The sequence below is a fragment of the Poromitra crassiceps genome (assembly GCF_964638095.1).
Source record: "Poromitra crassiceps genome assembly, chromosome: 14".
Classification (NCBI taxonomy): domain Eukaryota; kingdom Metazoa; phylum Chordata; class Actinopteri; order Beryciformes; family Melamphaidae; genus Poromitra; species Poromitra crassiceps.
The window spans coordinates 217501-240000 of NC_139633.1; the positions used below are offsets into that span (position 1 = coordinate 217501).

General features: G+C 43.6%; 1 protein-coding gene across 1 annotated transcript in view; it reads right to left on the reverse strand.

The window, feature by feature from the left end:
* The window catches only part of LOC310789530 (contactin-associated protein-like 4), a gene marked incomplete at both ends in the record, with an annotated part of 176899 nt that overhangs the window by 8889 nt on the left and 145510 nt on the right, over nucleotides 1-22500 (reverse strand). Inside the window, 2 exons of the mRNA XM_083651166.1 lie at nucleotides 10237-10455; nucleotides 20733-20820. Coding sequence (XP_083507292.1) covers nucleotides 10237-10455; nucleotides 20733-20820 — 307 coding nt within the window. The remainder of the gene's footprint in view (nucleotides 1-10236; nucleotides 10456-20732; nucleotides 20821-22500) is intronic.

The window sequence follows — 22500 nt, forward strand, 5'->3', positions numbered from 1 at the left end:
AATTAACAGAGAATCTTGTCCTCTGGATTTGTATTATTGTTTGCAGTTTATTAGAATATGAATGTACCAATTATTTATGGAGGATATTTGAATATAAACCTGCTAGTTGAAAGGGTTCCGTCCTACACATTTTGAATTAGAAATTAGAAGTTTTTTTCTCCAGACTTGTTTTGAAGATTTTGACTGGTGTTCAATATGATTTAGGCAGACATCTTGCCCCTGCTAACTAATATCACTGTATAGATGAAGATTGTTCTTCAGCCATCAGAATATGTGAAATGATTAGCAGGGTTCCATTATACATGTATAATAGTAGGGTATTTAATATAATGCATGCTGACTGTGGCTGGGTCATCAGAGCAGCCCTCTAACTGAACATTATTCTACATCAACACAAACTGGAGTCTCAGGTCTACACAACATCAAAGCTAGAATTGTGTCGAACTTGAACCACAACATTTTACATACTTTTTCATTTTTTTTTTCAATTCCCAAGCTATTTAACACCTTAAGTGCCATAGCCGAAATAATTCGTCTTACATAATCCAACGCTTAAGTGCCAGAGCCGAGTTTACTCGTCTTACATAAACATTTTTTTTTTTTTGACGGTGGTACATCAATCAACAACTTTTACATCTTCGAGATCACTATTGGAGCAAGATAATGTGTATAATCTATTTTACCGACCCACTAAGTGTTGACAGTGCTCCCCCAGACGACCGAAATCAAAGAAAAAACTGCCGCGGGACCAAGCCGTTCAAGGAAATGCCGTGGCGATTTTACAGTAACAGACTTGTCTTGCCTGAGAGCGGCCGCGCACCGGCAGCAGCACACAGAGAGCGGAGAGCGATTTGCAAAATAGATCATAGGTGAAACACACTTTGAAACACCTCAGAAAGGCCAGAATCAACATCTGCCCATCGCCCACGCATTCCCCGGCCCATCTTGACTCGCACAAGGAGCGTCTGCACGCAGGCAAGCAGGCAGGCAGGCACACAGGCAGGCAGCAGCAAAAGCGCTTCTGACACGCCCGCTGTACAGCCAGGAGGAAGGAGGAGAAGACACACGGAGGGAGGAGTTTAAATGAGAGGGGTGAATGAGAGGGGTGTTTCCTGTTGTTATGGAGGAAATTACTGTTCAAAACTATTGTTTAGAATGTCTGACGGTCTTACTGATGCCAAAAATGAATGGTTAAAGTGACTGTTTCACAAAAAGCCATTTATCTCTGAATAAATTTCCAGACGCTGAAACCATGCTGTACTCAACGGCTAATATCTACATAACTACTAACTCTGCAAACTAACTCTTTTAGACAGAGAAAGCACACATTCTATTAGTTATTTTTAGATGATTGGTGTTCATGAATTCTTAACAGAAAAGAATCCTCGGCTGTCTCTAAAATGAGCCAGAATCGTCAAAAACACCCCTGGCACAACTTACCTACAGGAATGAAAACATGGCTGGCATTCAATGTGTTAAGACCTGAAAATTATCACATTAATTCTCAATACTTTTCCAGACCGGCGTAGTAACAGTAGTTATTAGGTTATTGCTGCATGTAGGCATATCAGTTCAGTTCAATACATATTTTTATTATACCACCACCACCATTGTTGCTGCTTTATCTAAATTGTATCACAAAGATTGTTGTAGACATTAGGACACAGTTTGTTTTTATTAAAATGTGTATTTATTGATCGTGTAAGTGAGGCCATTGAAATCCCTTGTATGTTCCTTTCTTCTGGAAACAAACGACCAACTGCTTCCAAACCTGATGTACTCTGCCACAGAGAGCCAGCTGTGTAGGGATACGCCTGTGTGGACAATTGGAGTCATTAGTACTGTATCTTTAGTCAATCTTGAAAATCTTACAAGTAACATCAAATAGTATGGTTTGAATACTGAAGATGTACTGTAGGTCTATCAGGGCAGAAATTAATAACAGATGGACAGAATAATTAATCATGACATTTTAACATGTAGGCTACTTTACCTTTCACCATCATTTCAAGGTACAGGTCTAAAAATGCTAATAATAATAAAAGTGATATTCCATCACTTTTTACTGATGTGTGCTGGCGTTGATTAGGCCATGTTATCTATAGCAGCTAACATAGCACGCATGCTTTTGTTGTCAAAACAACAGGGGCCAGTTGCACCAAGTGGTCTTAACTATGCCTGGTCGTAACTCCTACGTCGGTCTTAGTTAAGACCAGTCTTTAGAGTGGATTTACGCCTGTTGCACCAACAGGGTTTATGTCTGGTCTTAACTACGCTGGTCGTAGCAATGCGCGTCCATGTGAATTGCCGGGGAATGCCCCCTGATTGGGCCAAAAATGTGCCTCGCGCCGTCACCCACTACTGTATGTGTGTCACTACACCCTCCCTCCTCCCACCCACCTCCTCCTGTAGAAGCCCCGGGGGAAAATGGCGGCGGCGATTAGTGCCAGGCAGTCTGAATGAAATTGAATGTAACGTTCCCAATTCTATGTATTAAATTCTAAAAAACGACCCTCAACATTTGGGAAGGCTAAGCCACACAACTAGTTCGTTATAATCTAACGTCATGCTTCAAAGGCGACTTTACGACGATGAGGACGGTAAGGACTCAATTACAGCAGGTCTCCGCTGATAGACACGGAGATCTCTGTTACAGGCAGGCACTTCATTACGCCTCCTCCTGACCAGGTGTAAGAGTTACGCCTGGGCGTAGTGAAAAGAAGGCTTAAGCCCTCTTGGTGCAACCGGCGTAGCGGTTAGGTCGTAAAGTTACGACCAACTTAGCTTAAGACCAGTCGTAAGACCACTTGGTGCAACTGGCCCCAGAAGCCTGGACAACATTAGCTACTGTATGAGGCATCTAATGTTTTCTGTAGGTACAGGCACAGCCAGCTGTACAGTATGGGGGATGTCGAGATTGACTCAAGGTAAATGTCGCTAATGTTATTAATGATATTGTGATTATTGCCTCATAAGTAAAGTTAGTAATTGAGCTAACAGCCTAATATTACTGTGGGCACGCTAAGCTAAGTAATGCTAGCTCACTTACCACAGTCTCCGAAGCCAGATGACGTCAGACCCAAACCCAAGCAGTAACAGGGTTCATTGGACGCATCTCTGTGTGCTGTTACTGCTGCTTGTGTTTATCGGTACCATGTGGAGCCGTCGACCGGGAGGGAGCAAGCAAGCAAATGACCACTTGATAGGCTACATGAAGCAAGCGGTCATTTTATCTAGTGTGCTGTGCGTCTGGCTTTCCTTTCCCCTCCGCTCTGAGTGAGAGCCAGAGCGGAGGGGAAGGAAAAGCCAGACGCGCACGCGGGAGCCACTCCCTACTCTGATGTGTCAGACTCCCCATTAACAAAATAAAAGCCTGTTAGTTTATCCTCAAAAAGGAAGGTGTTTTTCCCAATATTTTTTTCCACATGTGTTTTGGAAAAAAAGAATAATCCCACATTAACTTTTCAAATGGACCTAGGAACAAGCTTAAGTATACATTTAGTAAATGAATTACCCTGCTCCATGCTCTTTAAGGGTTAACTCATTGAGTGCCAGCCACTTTTGGAGAACGGACGCTCCCAGTGCCAGAGTTTCAGAGCGTTTTCAGTGATTTCTCGAGGCCCACAGAATATTGTGTGATATTACTATGTAAACACCGAACACGCACAAAGAACGAGCTGACTCTATTGTATCATCAGCAAAAAAAAGTTTATTGATACCATTTTCCGTTCTTTAGTTATGAGCCGGAGAAGATAGGTTGTTTTGAGCAAATACAGGCGTTTCAAATTAGAAGCTGAGTTATTCCGCCTTTTGTGAAATGAAGCATTTCAAGCACATTCACTGACTCTGAAGATAATATTTTCTGATGTAGTGACGTGGTGTAGTTGTGTGGTGCCCTGCGTGCCCCACCCCCTCTCCCCCCTCAACTGCAAACTCCTCCCCACACTAACACACAGCCTAACATGCACCCAGTCTATTTTCGGAGTGCTCCGTTTTTGTGCGCCGGCTCCCAGCGCGACAGGGAAAAGCCAAACCGGACTGCTGAGAATGGTTTGGCCCTTCGGCGTCAGGTGCTGCTTTTCTGGCGGCTAATCGTGTTGAGAAACTATGCAGACAGACAGACAGAGGCAGAGGGGCTCAGTTGTGGGCGCGGATTGACTGCTGTTCGCAGCCAACGTCAGCTGCAGCCATGCAATCTATATGGCTCTGGCTGCAGCATGAGCGGTTTCTCTTTCATCACGGGGCTTTTTCCTGCTGTTTTCCGGACCTTTCTCTAATCTGGAGAGCACTGTCGCCACCTAATGAGTCCGTAAAATAGGTTATACACCTTCAATAGCTACAATATTTGTACAGGAGATGCCTGAGGCTTTGATCCACGTCCCACCGTCAAAAAACGCAATTGACGAACATACTCGTCCTTGGCACTCTACGTTAGTATCTGAATTGACGAACATACTCGTCCTTGGCACTCAATGAGTTAATATGGCACTTTTGTAAGTTGAGAAAAAAAATTAGCCGGTCAAAGTAAGTATTTAAATCACCCCTGTGTGCTCAGTTTATCAAAAATAACTCTTATTTACAATTTTGATTTTTGTTTCGGAGATTTCCCTCCTGACAGAATCTTCATTGCGAGCAGAGCGATCTGAGCCATATAATGGAGAGTTCGGACATCTCCATTCACTCCAATGGAACAAAAGTTACAAGAAGTAAGGTCCTGGATTAAGCAGGGCTATCAAGTTACAGCAAAATTGACCCTTTGTTATGTACCGGTACTTTGAAAGGGTCAGACGTTTAAAAAATTCTAATTGTATATTATCAGCTTTATTTATGCATCCAAACGTAGCGCAAGCCCCCTTCCTGGCTAGTCATTTGGCTACATGGTTAATAATTTTCGACCTCCGCTGACGCAACTGAAATCTCTTCGCCCGTAAATGTTAATATACTTGGCCAATACGTATGTAACATACAAAATAAAGCAAGTGCCCAAATGGCAAACGGTAATGTCTTAATTTAATGTAGAACGCAAAACACCCGCATTCATGTGATAAAGTTAACATTTGTGTCGGCTTTAAAACGGAGGCGCTGCCTGGTTCCCTGTTGCCGGGAAGGTGGGAGGGACTATTTTATTTCGCGGAAGACTTTGACTTATGAATAACAGCCATTTAAACAGCCATTTAGATTGCTTTATTTATTACACATGGAAATATAAAGGACTGGTCTTGTTTTGTTGGCAAGTGACCATGGTATAAGCGGGTTAATGCCCTTCGAGGTGTCCATTATCACTTTTTAAGGGACGACGCTGAAGCGAGAACCGGGCCGAGGCACAGCCGAGGACCGGTTGCTTCAGCGTCGTCCCTTAAAAAGTGATAATGGACACCTCGTCGGGCATTAACCCTTACGTAGCTACTGTACTGTACTGTACTGTATTGTACTATACTGTATTGCACTTGTCAAAATGAGTACGTTGCGCCCACATCCCCTCGAACCCCACAGTGACTTAGGGTCACATATCCTACAAGCCAACGTGCACATTCAGCGGAGGAGTGATGTCATCTAGGACACCATGGCTTGATGCTGCTCAGAGAGCAGTAGCCAAATGGCATGAAAGCGAAAAGGAGAAGTTTGAGGTTATTGCATTATGATGGTATAATTCAGTAATTATAAGGTTCATAATCAGGTTTTGTTTATGTGTTTAATAGAGTACAAGTGGTAATCAATGTGTTCTAAATGTGTCTGGTGGATACGTATGCAACTACGGTTACAGTACAAGTACAGTAGAGTTAAAACATTATGAGTTTCACACACACAGGGCCTGTGGGGTAACCATGCTGTGTGTGGCAATGTGCAGGCATCGGCACATGGGATGCAGCAGAACCAGAGAGGAACACTCAGGTGTAGGATGTACAGGGCCTGGGGGTATGTGTGAGTTGTTAGATGGCACATACACACAGAGTTAAATACAGTGGAGTATGGGCACGCACACACATTTATAGTAAGGGTGTAGGGAGTCAAATTAAGTGTGTTTAGAGGAAAAAGAGATAAATGATTTGATGATATAAGAGGGGTAAAAGAGGAAGTAGAACAGGTGGCTGCTTGAGAAATACAGTGGTTGACTGAAGATATGTGGACATGTTTCCATGGAAAGTTATGTGTCATACGGTATCTCACCCCAGGTGGGGCAAGTCACAGATGGAGTAAGGTGAATCAGAGGACAAGGCCTGAGACAACCTGGCATGAGGGTTAAGCACCTGAGTGTTCCTCTCTGGTTCTGACATTCATATTCAACCATTTTAGAAGTTCATTGTGTTGTGTACTCAGTATCCCTCCTAAGCCATCAGTCATGAGACTGATTCCTATCAGCAGCTGTGGCTGCTAGCTGCTCCTTTTTCTTTTGTAAATAACTCAAAAGTGTGTGGGTGTGATTTCCCCCGTGTCTCCATTAATATACAATAAAGTCATGGTAATTGTAGTACCTCTGATCTGAGATAGCATACATGGTTGGACATGTGTCTGGGGTATGATGTGTTTACGGTGATGTACTCATGGTTTCACATACTTTGTCTCCACCCTGGTTTCACTTGCTTCATACGGTTTTAGCTTGATGTCTTTTCATGTCTTTTTCTAAACCTTTTGAATAAACTTCCTCTTTGTCAAATTGTAACAGTTGTGTTTAATCCCTGACCAGCAGGGGGAGAAAAGCAGTGAAGGAAAGGTACTGAAAGACATTAGGAGACAGAGTACTGATAGCATGATGAGGAGTTGTGATGGCTGTTTGGATTTTGCAACATTGTAACAGATGACATTCAAAATGGAATGAGATGTAGTCCAAGTCAGAGTTTATTTGTATCGGCCTGAAACTTACTGATAATATTTCTTGATTTAGGTTACAGCAAGGGCGGTTTTAGCATCAGAGCTTTGGGTGGGCTCAGCCCACCCAAAGCATGGGTATGCCCCCCCGGAAGAAAATTTTGTACAGTTTCAAGTAAAAATGGATCAAACTGGCGCACTTTGAGATCAAAATGAAGAGACTAGATCTATGAAGAACTACACACATCAATATCTTCTTTACCGTTCTGTGGTTTTACAGCGATGAAAAAATAATTGTTTCCCTATATATACTATATATATTCTGCATACAGGTTACTATATGGTAGAATTATGCTTGCATAAATAATACCAAAATCACTTCAGGGGAGTTTCAAGTAAAGTAACATTTTGCTTTGTAGGCAAAACAAAAGTAAAATTAAATCAAAAGGGAACTTCCTAACTTATTGGCTGGAATAATATTCCGACAAGATAATAATATACTGTAAGCACTAAAGCAGGAGTTTGCAGTCAACTAGTTGAAATTAATATGTGGCAGTATTTGTGGGGGTCAAAATCTATGTAGGGTGTACCACCACAAATAGATCAGTGTATGGGAAACACTGACTATTAAATTGTGTGACTAGAAAGACACCAATAAATCTGAGAAAATGTACTTTAATTTTGAACAACAGCACTACAACGGTGGTATTACAAATGGTATTATGAAATTATTGTGGGAAAAAACAAGAATGCCACTTTTTTTCATGAACTTTAAGCAGAAAATTAAAAAATAGTTTTAAAGCAAAAATAAATAATAAATAAAGATCATTTTAACAGAAACTGCTACTAATGACCACCATGCATTTGGAGAGAGAGAGAAAAAAAAATTTTTTTTTTTTTTTTTGGGTGGGCTGAGACTATCTTTGGGTGGGCTAAAGCCCACCCAAAAAAGGCCTAGAACCGCCCCTGGGTTACAGCTTTGGTGATCATTGTTTTGGTGTCTTGTGATCAATGTAGGCTCTGGCTCAACATAATATTAAAGAAAACATTCACTGTAAACTTCTCCTGTCTTGTATTTATTCCAAACAGGAATCCTGTGTGTCAGGGAATTCTTCCCGGGAAAGAGGAACCCCCTGATAGGCCCAAAGCAAATATGAAGGTTTTCAACTACAGCTTGAATAACAATCAATTAGTGGCAAAATTGACTTTTAAATGCATTGGGGATGATTACTTTAATTACAGTCTCAAAGCACCAGTGTTCTAAATTATAAATTACAATACATGTATAGTGTTTTAGTGTGTGGTAGACTCGGGCAGGGCCGTAGCCAGGGGGGGGGGGGGGGGGGGGGTGAGTGTGGACGATTCCAAGGGCCCTTGACTGACAGGGGCCCCAAATGGCCAAAATTTGCATCCGTGGGCCCGATGTAATATCCTTTCATGGGGCCCGAAATCCCTGGCTATGGCCCTGGACTGGGGTGAGGGTTATTGGTTGGTTGGGTCTCACTATGGGACATGTTGGATAAGGGTGGGGGCGGGGCTTAATCTCCTGCAGTGCTTCACAGCCCTCAGTGAAGAGTCAAGATTCTCTTTGATAGTCACAATCAGCAGGTGGAATCTGACTTACTGCAGTATGCAGATTCAAGATTTTTATTGTCACTCCGTAGTACAAGTATCACGTGTGAAATTATTGTGCTGTAGGCTCCGTTACAACATAGTGCAAAAAATAGAGGGCAAAAGAGGCAACAAGCAATAAAGCAGTAAGACACGCCACAGACAGTGGCGTATTCACTGCCCATAGTGCAAATGGTATGAATATCCTTTAAACATAATTAAACATAATAACATTCTGTTAGGTGCAAATAGCATATACCTACCGGTAATTAAAGGAGAATTTCGGTTTTTTACACCACGGTCCTCATTTCCTGGTTAAAATGTGATGTTTTACTCACCGAAATAGTTTGGCTTCATTCGGATGCCCACGGAAGATTTTGAGCTCTGAGTAGTCTCCTCAAACAGGCTATAACGAGAGCCTGCGGCCAGCGTGGGGCATGCTGGACGTGAGTGCACGCGCTCTCTAAATGACACTTTTTCTGTCAGATCATGGTTCATTATGGTTGTAAATATAATTATTTAGCTAATAGCTAGAAGCTAAGCTAACAACAACACAGCAGTCAGCGTTGATCTGCCCCGGATGGGGTTACAGTGCCCATCTTCCCCCTCTGTGAAACCTTCTTCAGAGAAACCACAGAAGGGGGAAGATACGCACTGTACGCACGCACGCACGCATGCAGATACATGCACAAAGGGTGATGAACTTTTTGTGGACCGACCGACCAAGTGACTTATAGAGGTGCTAATAAATAAATAAATAAATAGATAGATAGATAGATAGATAGATAGATAGATAGATAGATAGATAGATAAATAAATACAATTAAATGGAGACCCGCCGCGTCAGGCAAGTAGAGCTGTCTGCTGAGTGTGAATGGCATCACAAGCAGAAACGCAAGAATCAACGGGGGGGGAGATTTATAGCTGAAATATATGGCAGCTGGTCCCTCACTTTCTCTTCTTCCTCTCATAGCTGGAGCAACTGGCACCAGTGCAGATCCAGCGCCCTGCTGCACTGCTGCCCCACAAGATATGAGCCTTTGAGATCTCTTGATTGAGACTCTTATTGATTGGTTGGGCCTCGCTTGACATTTGAGTTGACGTGCTGAGGGTGGGGGGCGGGGCTTAATCTCATAGCCCTAATAGGCCTTCCCTGTGTATTGTAGCTGAAGTTGTAATGTGAGGCTAAGTGTGCCCTGTTGAAAGAGGTGGAATACTTGCACTGTAGCCTACTGTACTGTAGCCTACTGTACTGTACCTCAGTGTACTGCACGGAGAGTGACGATAAAAGCATTGGTTATCTTTGTTTATATATGGGCAATATGGCAAGTAGGCAAATCTCTCAAAAAGTTGGCCTATCCCTTTAAGGGTGCCTGGTACCCATGGTAGGTTAAGACCCACATGGTCTTAACCTACCATGTGGGTAAAGTGACAAGATTTTATTTTGGTGACATCTTTGGTGCTAAGTGCTCATTGCTGTGGTGTTTTTGAACTTGACATGCCACAAATCACCTGTCAATCAAACAGTGTGGGCGGAGCTTATATTTTCTGTCGATGCAGTTTTGAGTTTCTCTTGCCTTTGTCTGTTTAGCCGTGGCAGCTATCGCTGCTCATGATAACTACCCACTTCTTCTTCTGTTTCTTCCAAACAACTATCACTGCTCATGATAACTACCCACTTCTTCTTCTGTTTCTTCGAAAACAAACAGCTGGTGCTGCTGTCCAAGAAACTCGATGCCACACAATGGCAAAAAAACAAGAACTGCTCAGCTGATAATAACATGCCCAATTTACAAACATGACCTTTCCCCCTCTTACCTGATAGGTGGTGTGTGGTTTCTGCTGGGTAGGGATTGGCTGAAGTGGAGGAGCCGCAGCCGGACTGGACCAATGGGCCGGTGATGATGACAGCGCTGGAGTCCGGGTGGAACAGCGCCACTTTCAGAGGGCTGATGGAGTTAAAGAGGACCGCCGACAGACAGCCGGAAAAACCCACAGAGGCAAACATGGCCACATCTGGATCCAAGTCACCAGACTCTAGGGAGAGAGGGGGGGGGGGGAGGGAGGGAGAAAAAAGCAGACGGATACAGTCAGAGACACAACTTTTCCAGTAAATCTTTTAAATCACTGATCGTTGTTTTAATCTCTTGAATCAAAAAAGTTAATAGCCCCAACTGTGCTGATAAAAACAGTATGGGCCCTATCTTCCCACAGTCCTTAGGCGCAAAAACACAGAGGCAGTTTAACTGGCGTTAAACACAAAAAAACTTGCCTTGTGCCTGCCTCGGGAAGATAGCAACATGACCCCGAAATGCGCTTTACGCCAAAGAGGCGTGGCACAGTGCCAGAATAGGGCCAGAATGGGCGTTTCGGCCTTAAATACCGGCCTAACGATATCTTCCCCCCTGGCACAAGACCGATGGAAAAAAGTTGTTATATCGTAGTTTTGAGCCCCTGTCATTCAGAGGCTGTTGAGCCATATGTGAAATCTCCCAGCATGCATTGAGGCTAATACATTTCGAGAAGAAATATCAACCAAATCAGCCTAAATTGCCTAAAGTGGTAGATAGAAATAATGTTTCTGTTCACACAACATGCAATTCTCAAACATTTCAATATTGGCCAAAATAAAACATAGAAATCCAAACACAACCCTATGGGAAACATATATGTAACCCAGGTGGTATATACAGTATATCCCTCGCAGATATAACGTGATTTATATGAGAGACAGCCGTAACACGGTTCTACTGTGATGGCCGCTCCAATAAGACTTGGTTTACTTCACATTTACTTTGACAATAAAAACACATTTATGCAATGACTTGGCTATATTGATGTGCATCATCTGCAGCACTGGAGAAGAAAAGGTAGTGAGAGAAAACGATAGGCTATATTTTTCTAGCCAATGCGTTTAGAACATTCTTTTCACTTTGATCTTGCTATAGTGTAGCGTATTTACATGCTTGCAGTATTTAAACTGCAGTTAGATTGGTTTGAGAAGCATAATAATATGGAATAATATATATGGAGACAGGCGGGGATGAAAGGGAGGGGGGGAGCTCAGAGCGCTTGGCTTTTCTGACCGGACTGGATCGCTCCGTGGAATTGGAGCTTAAAAGGGAAGCTTGTGATTCGTTTACTGCACTTCTCCAATGAGCAGATTGTGCATAATTTTACGCTTAAAAGGCGTGGTTATAATGCTTAAGGCCGCGTGTAGCGGCGATACCAAAATATCGAGTGCGCTGGTCCACGCCCACTAATCTGCGCTGCGTCTGGCGTTGGGCGCAGTTCATAGGCCGATGCAACGATAGAGACCTATTTGTTTCAATAAATACACAATAGAAAAAATTCAATACATAATAGAAAATTCTGTGAGTCTAGATTTGTGCAAAAGTACGCAATAAAACATCTAAAAGTGGTCCTTCCCTAAGCCCAAATGTGCAAAAGCAGATAACCATACAGCAAAGATGACTGTAGTGGGCAGACTGTTTAAGAGTTTATAGCCCGTATGGCTTGTCCTACCTAAAATCCATCACGGACCCACTCCTGGTGGATGGTGACAAGTCTGCGTACAGGCGGGTGTGATAACTAGCTAGACTGGTGTTGGTCGTATAGGCAGCGGTGCATCTAGAAAATCAGCGTCAGATCCTGCAGATAGCCGCTCAGAATGAATCATACAGTATAGTGGTCTGTGCCCCCAGCGTTAAATTTGATTCACCTAAAAGTCTAACTCAAATGGCGGAATCAGTTGATGCTGATAAGAGAACTAGCATGACTTTTCACAGTGACTCTGCAGTGCTCCTGGGTCAGGGAGGTCCCTCAGCCTGTCATCTTCAACAGCCTATTTCTCAGTCTCTGATGGTGCCGTTCAAAAAGAACATCACTGTAGGTCAGGACAGAGTCAATTACAGCGTTGCCATGCCTCTGTTGCCTGTGCTGTGTTATCTGTTTCGCAGACAGACCGTGAGAGGATGGGATGTGGAGGTAGAACAGTGTGACATGCAGGCCAAGGTTAAACTGCACAGGCTGACTTCCTGGTTTAGCTTGACACTACCGACACTGAAATAATGCAACAATGCAATAATGACGACAGCAATTTTCAGATTGCAAGAGGTTGCAGTTTTTTCCTGGGAGGAAAACATTCTCCCCAAACAAGGTTTTCTTGTCCTGTGCACAGTGTAGAATCTGTGCAGTTGCATGTTGGAAAACCTCTTCATTTCATTCAGTGACCAAATCCTAAACATTAGCACAGTGTTTCCCAGACTATGGGTCGGGACAAAGTTTGGGTCGCGGACCCGCGGTGGGGGGTGGGTCACCAACTGGTCGTCATGGCAACTCATTACTGTATGTTGTTTGTGAGTTTGGGTCCGAGGGAGACTCAAAATGTAGCTTTTGGGTCCCAAGATGAAAACGTTTGGGAACCCCTGCATTAGCATCTCCTTTTCTCTCCGCCACACAATTTTGAAGATTTTATTAGTATTATTTTATTATTATCATTTACCTTTATTTATTCATGGGTAGTCAATTGAGAGTGTGAGCCCTCTTTTACAATGATTACCCTGATACAATACAATAGCAATAAAGCAATCCCAATCAACACAAACAGGACACAAAGTAACATTGCAGATCAATAGAAACAGGAGCACTCCATTGTTACCATATCCTCCAATAGAGACACTGCGGAACGTGTCATCATTCAGAAACCACACACAAAATGGGGGAAAACAACCCCCGCCCCCAATCCTGGTGTTCTCCTACGTCGCGTGCGTGGTCGTGTGTTGCACACAAAGATCATATACCGTAAATTCCGGACTATAAGGCGCACCGGTATATAAGCCGCAGCACCAAAATTGACTGTTTTTTACATATATAAGCCGCACCGGACTATAAGCCGCGGGTGTTTTGATGTTTAATTACCATATGAAAGGGTTCGTGCACAGAGAGGAATGTCGGGAAAGAGATGGCTGTTTGGGGAAGCTCCCATTTATTAACATTTCAACAAAACAAAACAAAAGTCAGGTCACTAATCCCCAGACAAAATCACACAACAATAGGCTATATGTGCAGCAAACGGCTGTAACCAGAGAAGTCAAGTCACTAATCCTCGTCTTCCTCTTCTTCCTGCGTACTGAAACCACCAAAGTCCTCATCTTCAGTGTCGGAAACGAACAGGTTCAGGGTGGCTTCGTCAACCACTCTCCTCTCTCCTTCATTGTCACTCAAAACCAACGAACTCCTCTTCGTCACTGTCGGCATCGAACAGCCTCTGAAGCCTCTGACGGCCCTCAGCGCCAGCTGTGGCGGCGTCATCCTCTTCATCCCGCAGCAGTCCAGCGTTTTGGAACCCGTTGGTGATTGTGGATGTTTTCACACTCCTATAATATTCCGTGATCTTCCTTTGTGTGAATTCGCCGAAGTTTGTGATTTTCTCCTGGTAGTCGGGAGGGAGTTGTTCAGTAGTTCTCGCCCGGACGGACAGTCCCTTTCGTCTCATGAATCGGAAGCACCAAGATGGGCCACCTATGAAATGTTCAATTTTCATTTCGGTGGCGACTGTTTTGGCCTTCAGTCGGATCTGCACCGTGGAAACGCCTCGGCCGTCTGCTCTCTGGGTCAACACCCAATCTTCAAGGGAATCTTCAAGTTCGGGCCATCTGCTTTTATGACCTCTGAAGGACTTTTTGGTCTTCTTGCACTGAGACAGTTCCTCCTGCTGCACCGTCCAACGCCTCACCATTGACTCGTCGATGCCCAGGTTACGCGCTGCTGCTCTGTTTCCCTCTTTTAATGCGAGATTGACTGCTTTCAACTTGAAAGCTGCGTCGTGTGAATTTCTGCGTACCTTCCCCATGGTAAGTGAGAGTGTTGCTTCTACTGCTCGTCTTGTTGTGAATATTCCTTGATCTTCCTTTGTGTGAATTCGCCGAAGTTTGTGATTTTCTCCTGGTAGTCGGGGGAGGGAGTTGTTGGCCGAGTGGCCGTTTGCTTACCGTAATTACCATATGTAAGTGGTCACGCACAGAGGGGATTGTCGGGAAAGAGATGGCTGTTTGAGGAAGCTCCCATTTACCGTATTACCGTAACATTTCAACAAAACAACATAACACAACACCACCGTTGTTTATTTTTACAGTGCACACAGTGTCCGCGGTGTGGTGAAAAGAGGGCAAGAGAGGAAATTAAAACAGAAGTGGATTTATAGTTAGAAAGAGTGCTAAAAAAGAGAGATTTTATTTGTATTTTTTTTTTTTTTTCTGAAAAAATCCATAGATAAGCCGCACCGTTATATAAGCCGCAGGGCCAAAAAACGGGAAAAAAGCCGCGGCTTATAGTCCGGAATTTACGGTATATGGAAGTTGAACACTCCAACTTACTTTCTTGACAGCTAGATCCACATTTTCTTCTCGACAATCCTCAATGGCTTCCTTGTTTTGCTCGGGAGTACAAAAAAACTTTAAATTGGCGATTTTTTTTACATTTGTTGTGTGCGCAGCCCACCACCCAACAGCTTTTAGCTATGTTTAATTGAAGGAAAATGACGCTGGTCTATGGGAGTGAATGGAGTGCTTTCCCCCGTGATGGGCGTGGCCTATTTCATGCAGTGTCTCTATAGAAGCGTAAAGGGGAACTAAGACCCCAGAAGTGTACTTGGAATTTAAAGAAATGCAAATCAACAGTGTGAACCCAGCTGATCCGTCCTGTCAGGCCAGGCAGGAGATTCCTGCAGCCTGTTCCATTTGATCAGAGCTTCCTGGAGCGCTCTATTTGCGCAACTTAGCTCGAGAACAAAAGGAACGAAGCTGCACTCTTCAACACCGCAACACATACAAGACTCTGCAGCTTTCCACAACAAATAATGTTTATTATATAGCAGAGGTACCAGATGATGGGTCCAAACAAAGGTGATGTAATAACTGAGGTGCAGAAAAGCATCGTCAGCCTCACCGAAGTTCCCATCATGACAGGAAAGACGTGCATAGTCTGACAAGTTTTCTTCAGAGTTGTGTACATATATAAGAATAGAAATAGGAGAAAACAAGAAAGACATGACAGCACACTAGTTGGCAGAGTAACCAATAAGGGAGTTATCAACACGTTTAAAGCACGTTTGCACAGTTAGCTTGCCTGGCAGGAACTGCATGCTATATAATGAGCATTGGCTTTGACAGTCATTTCTCTCCACACACAGAAAAAAAGGTGTGCACTGGAATTAAGAATTCGGAGTGAGGAACCATTTTGAAGAAACTTTTTATATCCAAAATTATATGGTTCTTAATTCTTAGTTATTGGATGGTGGCATACATGTGGAAAATAAGCATAATCTCCATAGTATATATTGTGCAATTGCAAATGAGGCTGCATCAATGCGCCATTATTTTTCTGGGATATGTTTTTAAAATGAATCCAGTATCACAACCGGTTACTTGTGAGAGTAGGTCAACTTTTACTGGGCCATAAACCTCACTGTTTGCATATCTGCTTGGCGCAAAAGCACATTTATTACTTATTAAAACCTTTATGCTGCTTGGTAGTTTGTTTGTACGCAGCGTTTTTTGCAATGCGTAGGGGAATTAGCGTACGCAGCATTTAGGCTGAGCAGCCACGCTTAAGGTAAATACAGTGTGCACTCTTATAGCAGGCAGTACGGTAACAATCACAAGTAGCTCGGTGATCTTCTAACTGCTACGGGAGCATAGAGTTGTCACAGTGGGGGGGGGGGGGGGGGGGTCTGCCCAGTATAGAAACTTTTCTTGTTATAACGAGATATTTTTCTCGTTATAACAAGATATTTTCACGTTATAATGACATCCTTTCTCGTTATCAAGACAGACCAACTTATCTAGATATCACGTTATAATGAGATAAGTTTCTCGTTATAAGAAGATAAGTTAGTCTGTCTTGATAACGAGATACGTTTCTCGTTATAATGAGCTGTATGTTGTCATAATAATGAGATAAGTTGGTATATCATAATAACGAGAAAAGATGTCATAACGTGAAAATATATTGTTACAACGAGAAAAATATCTTGTTACAACAAGAAAAACATTTCTCATAATGAAATACTGAGCAGACCCCCCCATCCCCCCATTGTGGCAGCTCTATGCTGCCATAAACTGCAGAGGGTAAGTCAACATATGAATGCAATATTCTGCTCAGCGGTTCTCTTTGTTACAACATGGCTGCTACCACAGCACTTTGGTGTGAAGAGATGGAGGTTTTAAAGTCAGCGTAGTTTCAGGTTTCCTGGGGTTTGCTGAGCACACATGTGCTCTATTGTCCTTCTCCACATTCATACGGTTGTATACTTTACCCCTGGGAGTATAAGCACAGTAGTCCACTTTTACCTTATGTCACCTCTGCCACACTGGAGAGGAACTGAGGGGTCAAGTGCGTTGCTCAGTAACACATTCAACTTATTTCTGAGGGTTGACCAGGCCATTTCTCATTCTTTCTGAGATATTCCCATTCATGTGGAGGATTCAAACCAGCAATCTTCCAGTCATAAAGTCTCCAAAGTGATCAGAACAACCTTTGTTACCTGCTATCTAGGTGTTGTTTGAGGTAGATCTCAATAATACGAGGCATTACCTTTTTCAGTGCTCACGCCTTTTGGTTCTGTCCTTCACTGACGGGATTCTGGGCTAAAATATTTCACTGGTACTCTAAAGCCTACAAAATAGCCCTTCAGCCGGAGGCGGAACTCACCATTTCCGGCTGCTCGGAGACCTCTCTGGGCTTCCCCGCAGCTGGTCAACAGTATCTGACACTGGGGGCAACTGTTGCAAAAAAACTCATTCTGAAAGAATGGAAGTCCCCCTCTTCACCTTCTTTCTAACTGTGGTTGACGGACATGATCTCTGTTATAAGGATGGAGAGGGCTCAGATCTCTGAGAACCAACAAACTTGAAATGTTTCTAGCCTACCTCGATGAGGTTGGGGACGGCGGGTGACTCGCCCGGCTGGTTCCTGTGGGACACCTTGCGTGGGACGCCATGCGCGACGTCTCTGAGAAGCCTATAAGCACCCTATGCTGTATGGATGGTAGCACATCATTATGACTGTTGATATTATACGTATGTTTTTCTTTCTTTTCCTTTGTCTGAGCTTGTTTTGATCATACAGTATATTGTTAAAATTGAAAATGAAATATGAAAAAATATATACCGTAAATTCCGGACTATAAGACGCACCGGTCTATAAGCCGCGGGACCAAAATTGACTATTTTTTTCTTCTATAAGCCGCACCGGTCTATAAGCCGCGGGTGTTTTGATGTTTAATTACCATATGAAAGGGTTCGTGCACAGAGAGGAATGTCGGGAAAGAGATCGCTGTTTGGGGAAGCTCCCATTTATTAACATTTCAACAAAACAAAACAAAAGTCAGGTCACTAATCCCCAGACAAAATCACACAACAATAGGCTATATGTGCAGCAAACCTGTAACCAGAGAAGTCAAGTCACTAATCCTCGTCTTCCTCTTCTTCCTGCGTACTGAAACCACCAAAGTCCTCATCTTCAGTGTCGGAAACGAACAGGTTCAGGGTGGCTTCGTCAACCACTCTCCTCTCTCCTTCATTGTCACTCAAAACCAACGAACTCCTCTTCATCACTGTCGGCATCGAACAGCCTCTGAAGCCTCTGACGGCCCTCAGCGCCAGCTGTGGCGGCGTCATCCTCTTCATCCCGCAGCAGTCCAGCGTTTTGGAACCCGTTGGTGATTGTGGATGTTTTCACACTCCTATAATATTCCGTGATCTTCCTTTGTGTGAATTCGCCGAAGTTTGTGATTTTCTCCTGGTAGTCGGGAGGGAGTTGTTCAGTAGTTCTCCCCCGGACGGACAGTCCCTTTCGTCTCATGAATCGGAAGCACCAAGATGGCCCACCTCTGAAATGTTCAATTTTCATCTCGGTGGCGACTGTTTTGGCCTTCTGTCGGATCTGCACCGTGGAAACGCCTCGGCCGTCTGCTCTCTGGGTCAACACCCAGTCCTCAAGGGAATCTTCAAGTTCCGGCCATCTGCTTTTGTGGCCTCTGAAGGACTTTTTTGTCTTCTTACACTGAGACAGTTCCTCCTGCTGCACCGTCCAACGCCTCACCATTGACTCATCGATGCCCAGGTTACGCGCGGCTGCTCTGTTTCCCTCTTTTAGTGCGAGTTCGACTGCTTTCAGCTTGAAAGCTGCCTCGTGTGAATTTCTGCGTACCTTCCCCATGGTAAGTGAGAGAGAGACTGCTCGTCTTGTTGTGATTCCGGGCTGATGAACTTTGCTTACCGTAATTACCATATGTAAGGGTTCACGCACAGAGGGGATTGTTGGCTGTTTGAGGAAGCTCCCATTTACCGTATTACCGTAACATTTCAACAAAACAACATAACACAACACCTTTGTTTATTTCGACAGTGCACACAGTGTCCGCGGTGTGGTGAAAAGAGGGCAACAGAGGAAATTAAAACAGAAGTGGATTTATAGGTAGAAAGAGTGCTAAAAAAGAGAGATTTTATTTGTATTTGAAATTTTTTTTCTGAAAAAATCCATAGATAAGCCGCACTGTTATATAAGCCGCAGGGGCCAAAAAACGGGAAAAAAGCCGCGGCTTATAGTCCGGAATTTACGGTATATACCTTTTTCAGTGCATACTGATACAGGTATGTTGACCTGCCAATGTTTTAGGTGCCAATTTAAAGCTTACCAGCTTTATATTGTGTTTATCCTTGACAATTTCTGAAAGCTATACATGGTCTTCCGTCTCCCATGCTCTGTTTCTTTTAATAGTCAAATAAATCAAATCAACATAATTCCAGGGTTAAAAATCACAAGGTGAACATAATTCAATATTTCGATATGTCTTTAGTTCATAATCGACCTAATCAGATTGATTTGATTACATACATCTACGCTGCTCTCCATGTGCGTTGCATTTCATTCTTCAAACAAGTGTGGTAGACGGAGAGGGAGTAGAATCGCCTCAGTAAATACTGTACGATTGAATGTTTTACTATAAATGCCTGCACGTACATTTCTCTTCAGCCAAACACACCATTTCAGACAGTTCCTTCCACACTGCTGCACAATTTAATCTGTCCCTGTGCTCAAAAAGAAAAGTCTCACCGAGATAAACGGGAGAACAGGAGACAACGAGGATCCATTTCTTCTGTGATGATTTTTTTTTTTGGGGTCCTGTAGTGAAACAGGTGGAATTCAGATGGTGGGTGCTTCATGAGCAGATGTCAATCAAACAGACATCTGGCATCCAAGCTCCAGACGGCAGGAATTTGGACAGGAATTGACTTGAGCTGCACTTTCCGACACCTCCCCCTCGCCGCCGCCGCTGCTCTTGGAAATATTCAACGCCCACCTTCTGGCAAATCCTCCACAAAGTTTCTGTGCTCGGATGATGGGCTTTGCTCCAGCAGACATTCACCGTGAGACGATGGGTACTATCACGCTGTAACTGCTGTATAGTCGGCAGCGGTTCCACCAAAGACGATGGGATTTCAAGCAAGACGGCCCAACTTCAACTCAGTTCCTGTCATTTTGGCACACGCGTTTTTCCCATAGTTTTTCACGGACACGCCCACTTAGGAGGTTTTAGGCAGGTCTGAGTCTATTTGAGTCAATGGGAAAAGTCAACGTGATCTCAGATGATGACAGATTCTTTCGCCCCCATATTCATTAAAGTAAATATTCGGCCCATTCTCCGAAGCCACATATCTTCAGAATATTCTGACACTAAAATGGCATTTTTCAGACAGACAGATCAGGAGAAAAATAAACTTGTTCAAGACCTGTCTCTATCTCAGCAACACACTCTCACGAGATTTGGCAACAGGAACTCATGTTAGCAGGGAGCGATTAGCTAAAGCTAAAGCTGAAGTTCATTAATGTAGTAGCTAAATCTGTGGCTAGATTGTTTTTTAATGAAATATCTTAGTTGCAACTGTATTGAGCTAACAATACAGTTGCAGCTTTGTGTTTATATGTGTGGTTTGTGTGGCGTTTGGGAATTCACGATCTCTATTTCAAGTTAGCTTGCTAGGTCAACACTAACCCTGCATCACCATGCACAGTCCTCTCACAACACTTCAGGGGAGAGGTGACCACGTGACCATTTGGGAGACTTGCTGCTACCATCTTTTAGAATTGGCGGACCCATCTAGATAGTAATAGAAGATCTATGGTTCCACCCAAGCAACATGATGAAAGTTAAGGCAAAACACCTCAGCACTGTTACTGAAATGAGCCTGAAGGTCTGAGTTCTGTCAGGAGAAATGCTTTGTCTGGGTTTTCACTGCTGCCTCACTCACCATGCACTCTGCCAAGAACCAGCGACTTGACGCCGTTGAATTCAACATCGGCGGTCAGGTTGAAGTCCTCTCTGGCGTTCTGGTCAATCTGAAAGAACAATTAAGGGTTCGCACCTCAAGAGCATTGCTAAACAGTTAAGATAAATACATTTAGATTATTCTATCTAAAATGTCATTAATATACAAGCAAATGTCTCATAAATGTTAATAACATCAGCAGTAATCCCTCGTTTTATTAGTTTTACTGTACTTTCATGCCAGCAATCTTTTGATGAGATTTAGGGTCAGATTTTTGGGGGGATTTGTGATTTGGTTTTGATTCTATTCACCAAGTAGTTTAACCATCAACAGCAATTAATATGGACGAAGCCTACCGTTGGTTTTTGCACGTTTGGAAGTCTGTCGCCATCTTTAGGTCCAAAGAGCCGCAGCTCTGCCTGTTATTGGTCCGTGATCAGCAAGCTGAGTCTTTTCTATCTTGTCTAATTTACTCTAAACAGTTGAGTTATATAAAATAATTCACCCTCCATGCAGTTGTATTGAAAGGGGAAATTAGCTATATAGGCCAAAGCGTGTTTTGGCCCAGGCTGTAAACATGCTTAATCCTGTTACAAAGTGGGGCATTTTAACATGGGGGTGAACGGGAACGACTCCCTTTTGGGTCCAGCCTCAAGTGGCCATTCGAGGAACTACAGCTTTCAGTATCACTTCTGCGGCTTCCTGTTCCAAAGCCCGAGCTAGCCCACTGAGTTTAACCAAGGCGGCTGTTAAATAACTCAATGTAATAGAGTCAAGTCAAGTCAAGTTTATTTGTATAGCCCTAATTCACAAACATGTCCCAGAGGGCTTCACAGAAAATATGTCTAGCTAATTCTAGCTGAAACAACAGTAGCAAATTACAGTAGTAATGATAACACATTGAACAATTGATAAAGAAATGTAGAAAATATAGAAATATAGGATAGTGCGGAGGAGAGCAGGAGAAGGGAGGGAGAGCACAGGGAATGTGAGAGAGGAGAGAGCAGGAAAGTGATGAGGTGGGAGGGAATTGGAAATGTTGGGGAGTATAGGAGGTGGGGAAGGAGCAGAGGAAGGGGGAAAGAGGACAAAGCAGGATAGGGGAGGGGGGAGGGAGAGCGGGGGATGTGCGGGAGGAGGGAGCAGGGAGAGGGAGGAGGTGGGGAGAGAATGGGAAATGTGGGGGAGGAGAGAACAGAGAAGGAGAGGTGGGGAAGGAGCAGGGGAAGGGGGAAAGAAAGAGAATGGGTGCCATGCTTTAAAATAGGATGGATGCCATGCTTTAGAATAGTGGGGGGGAAGTTCGGGAAGGGGAGGAGGTGGAGCAACACATTTTGTGACTGCATTGCATTCTGGTCATTTGAGGCTTCTGTCAGTGGACTAATTAGTCTCTCTATCCGTGATGGAGTTCTCTCTGTGTGATTGTTGAACGTCTCCTGGTGCAAAATGGCGGATCTAGAAAGCAGTTTGATTCTGAGGAACTGACACCAAAACCTCACAGGAACATTTTGTGCTATCAAACTCCAGGAAATACCTCAACATGACGCCACAGCTTCTACGTTTGGCCAGTTTGAACAATACATAACCAAACAACAAAATGTTCCCGGAAATACAAGGTTACATCATCAATAGCGTGTTAAAGTGTTTTTGGGGTTATTTTTAGGTGCAGCTCATGCAGGCTTTATCTGTGGGTGTTCCTGCAGTTTGTCCCTGCTGGCTTGCTGTAGCTGCAGCTAGACACACTGACCGA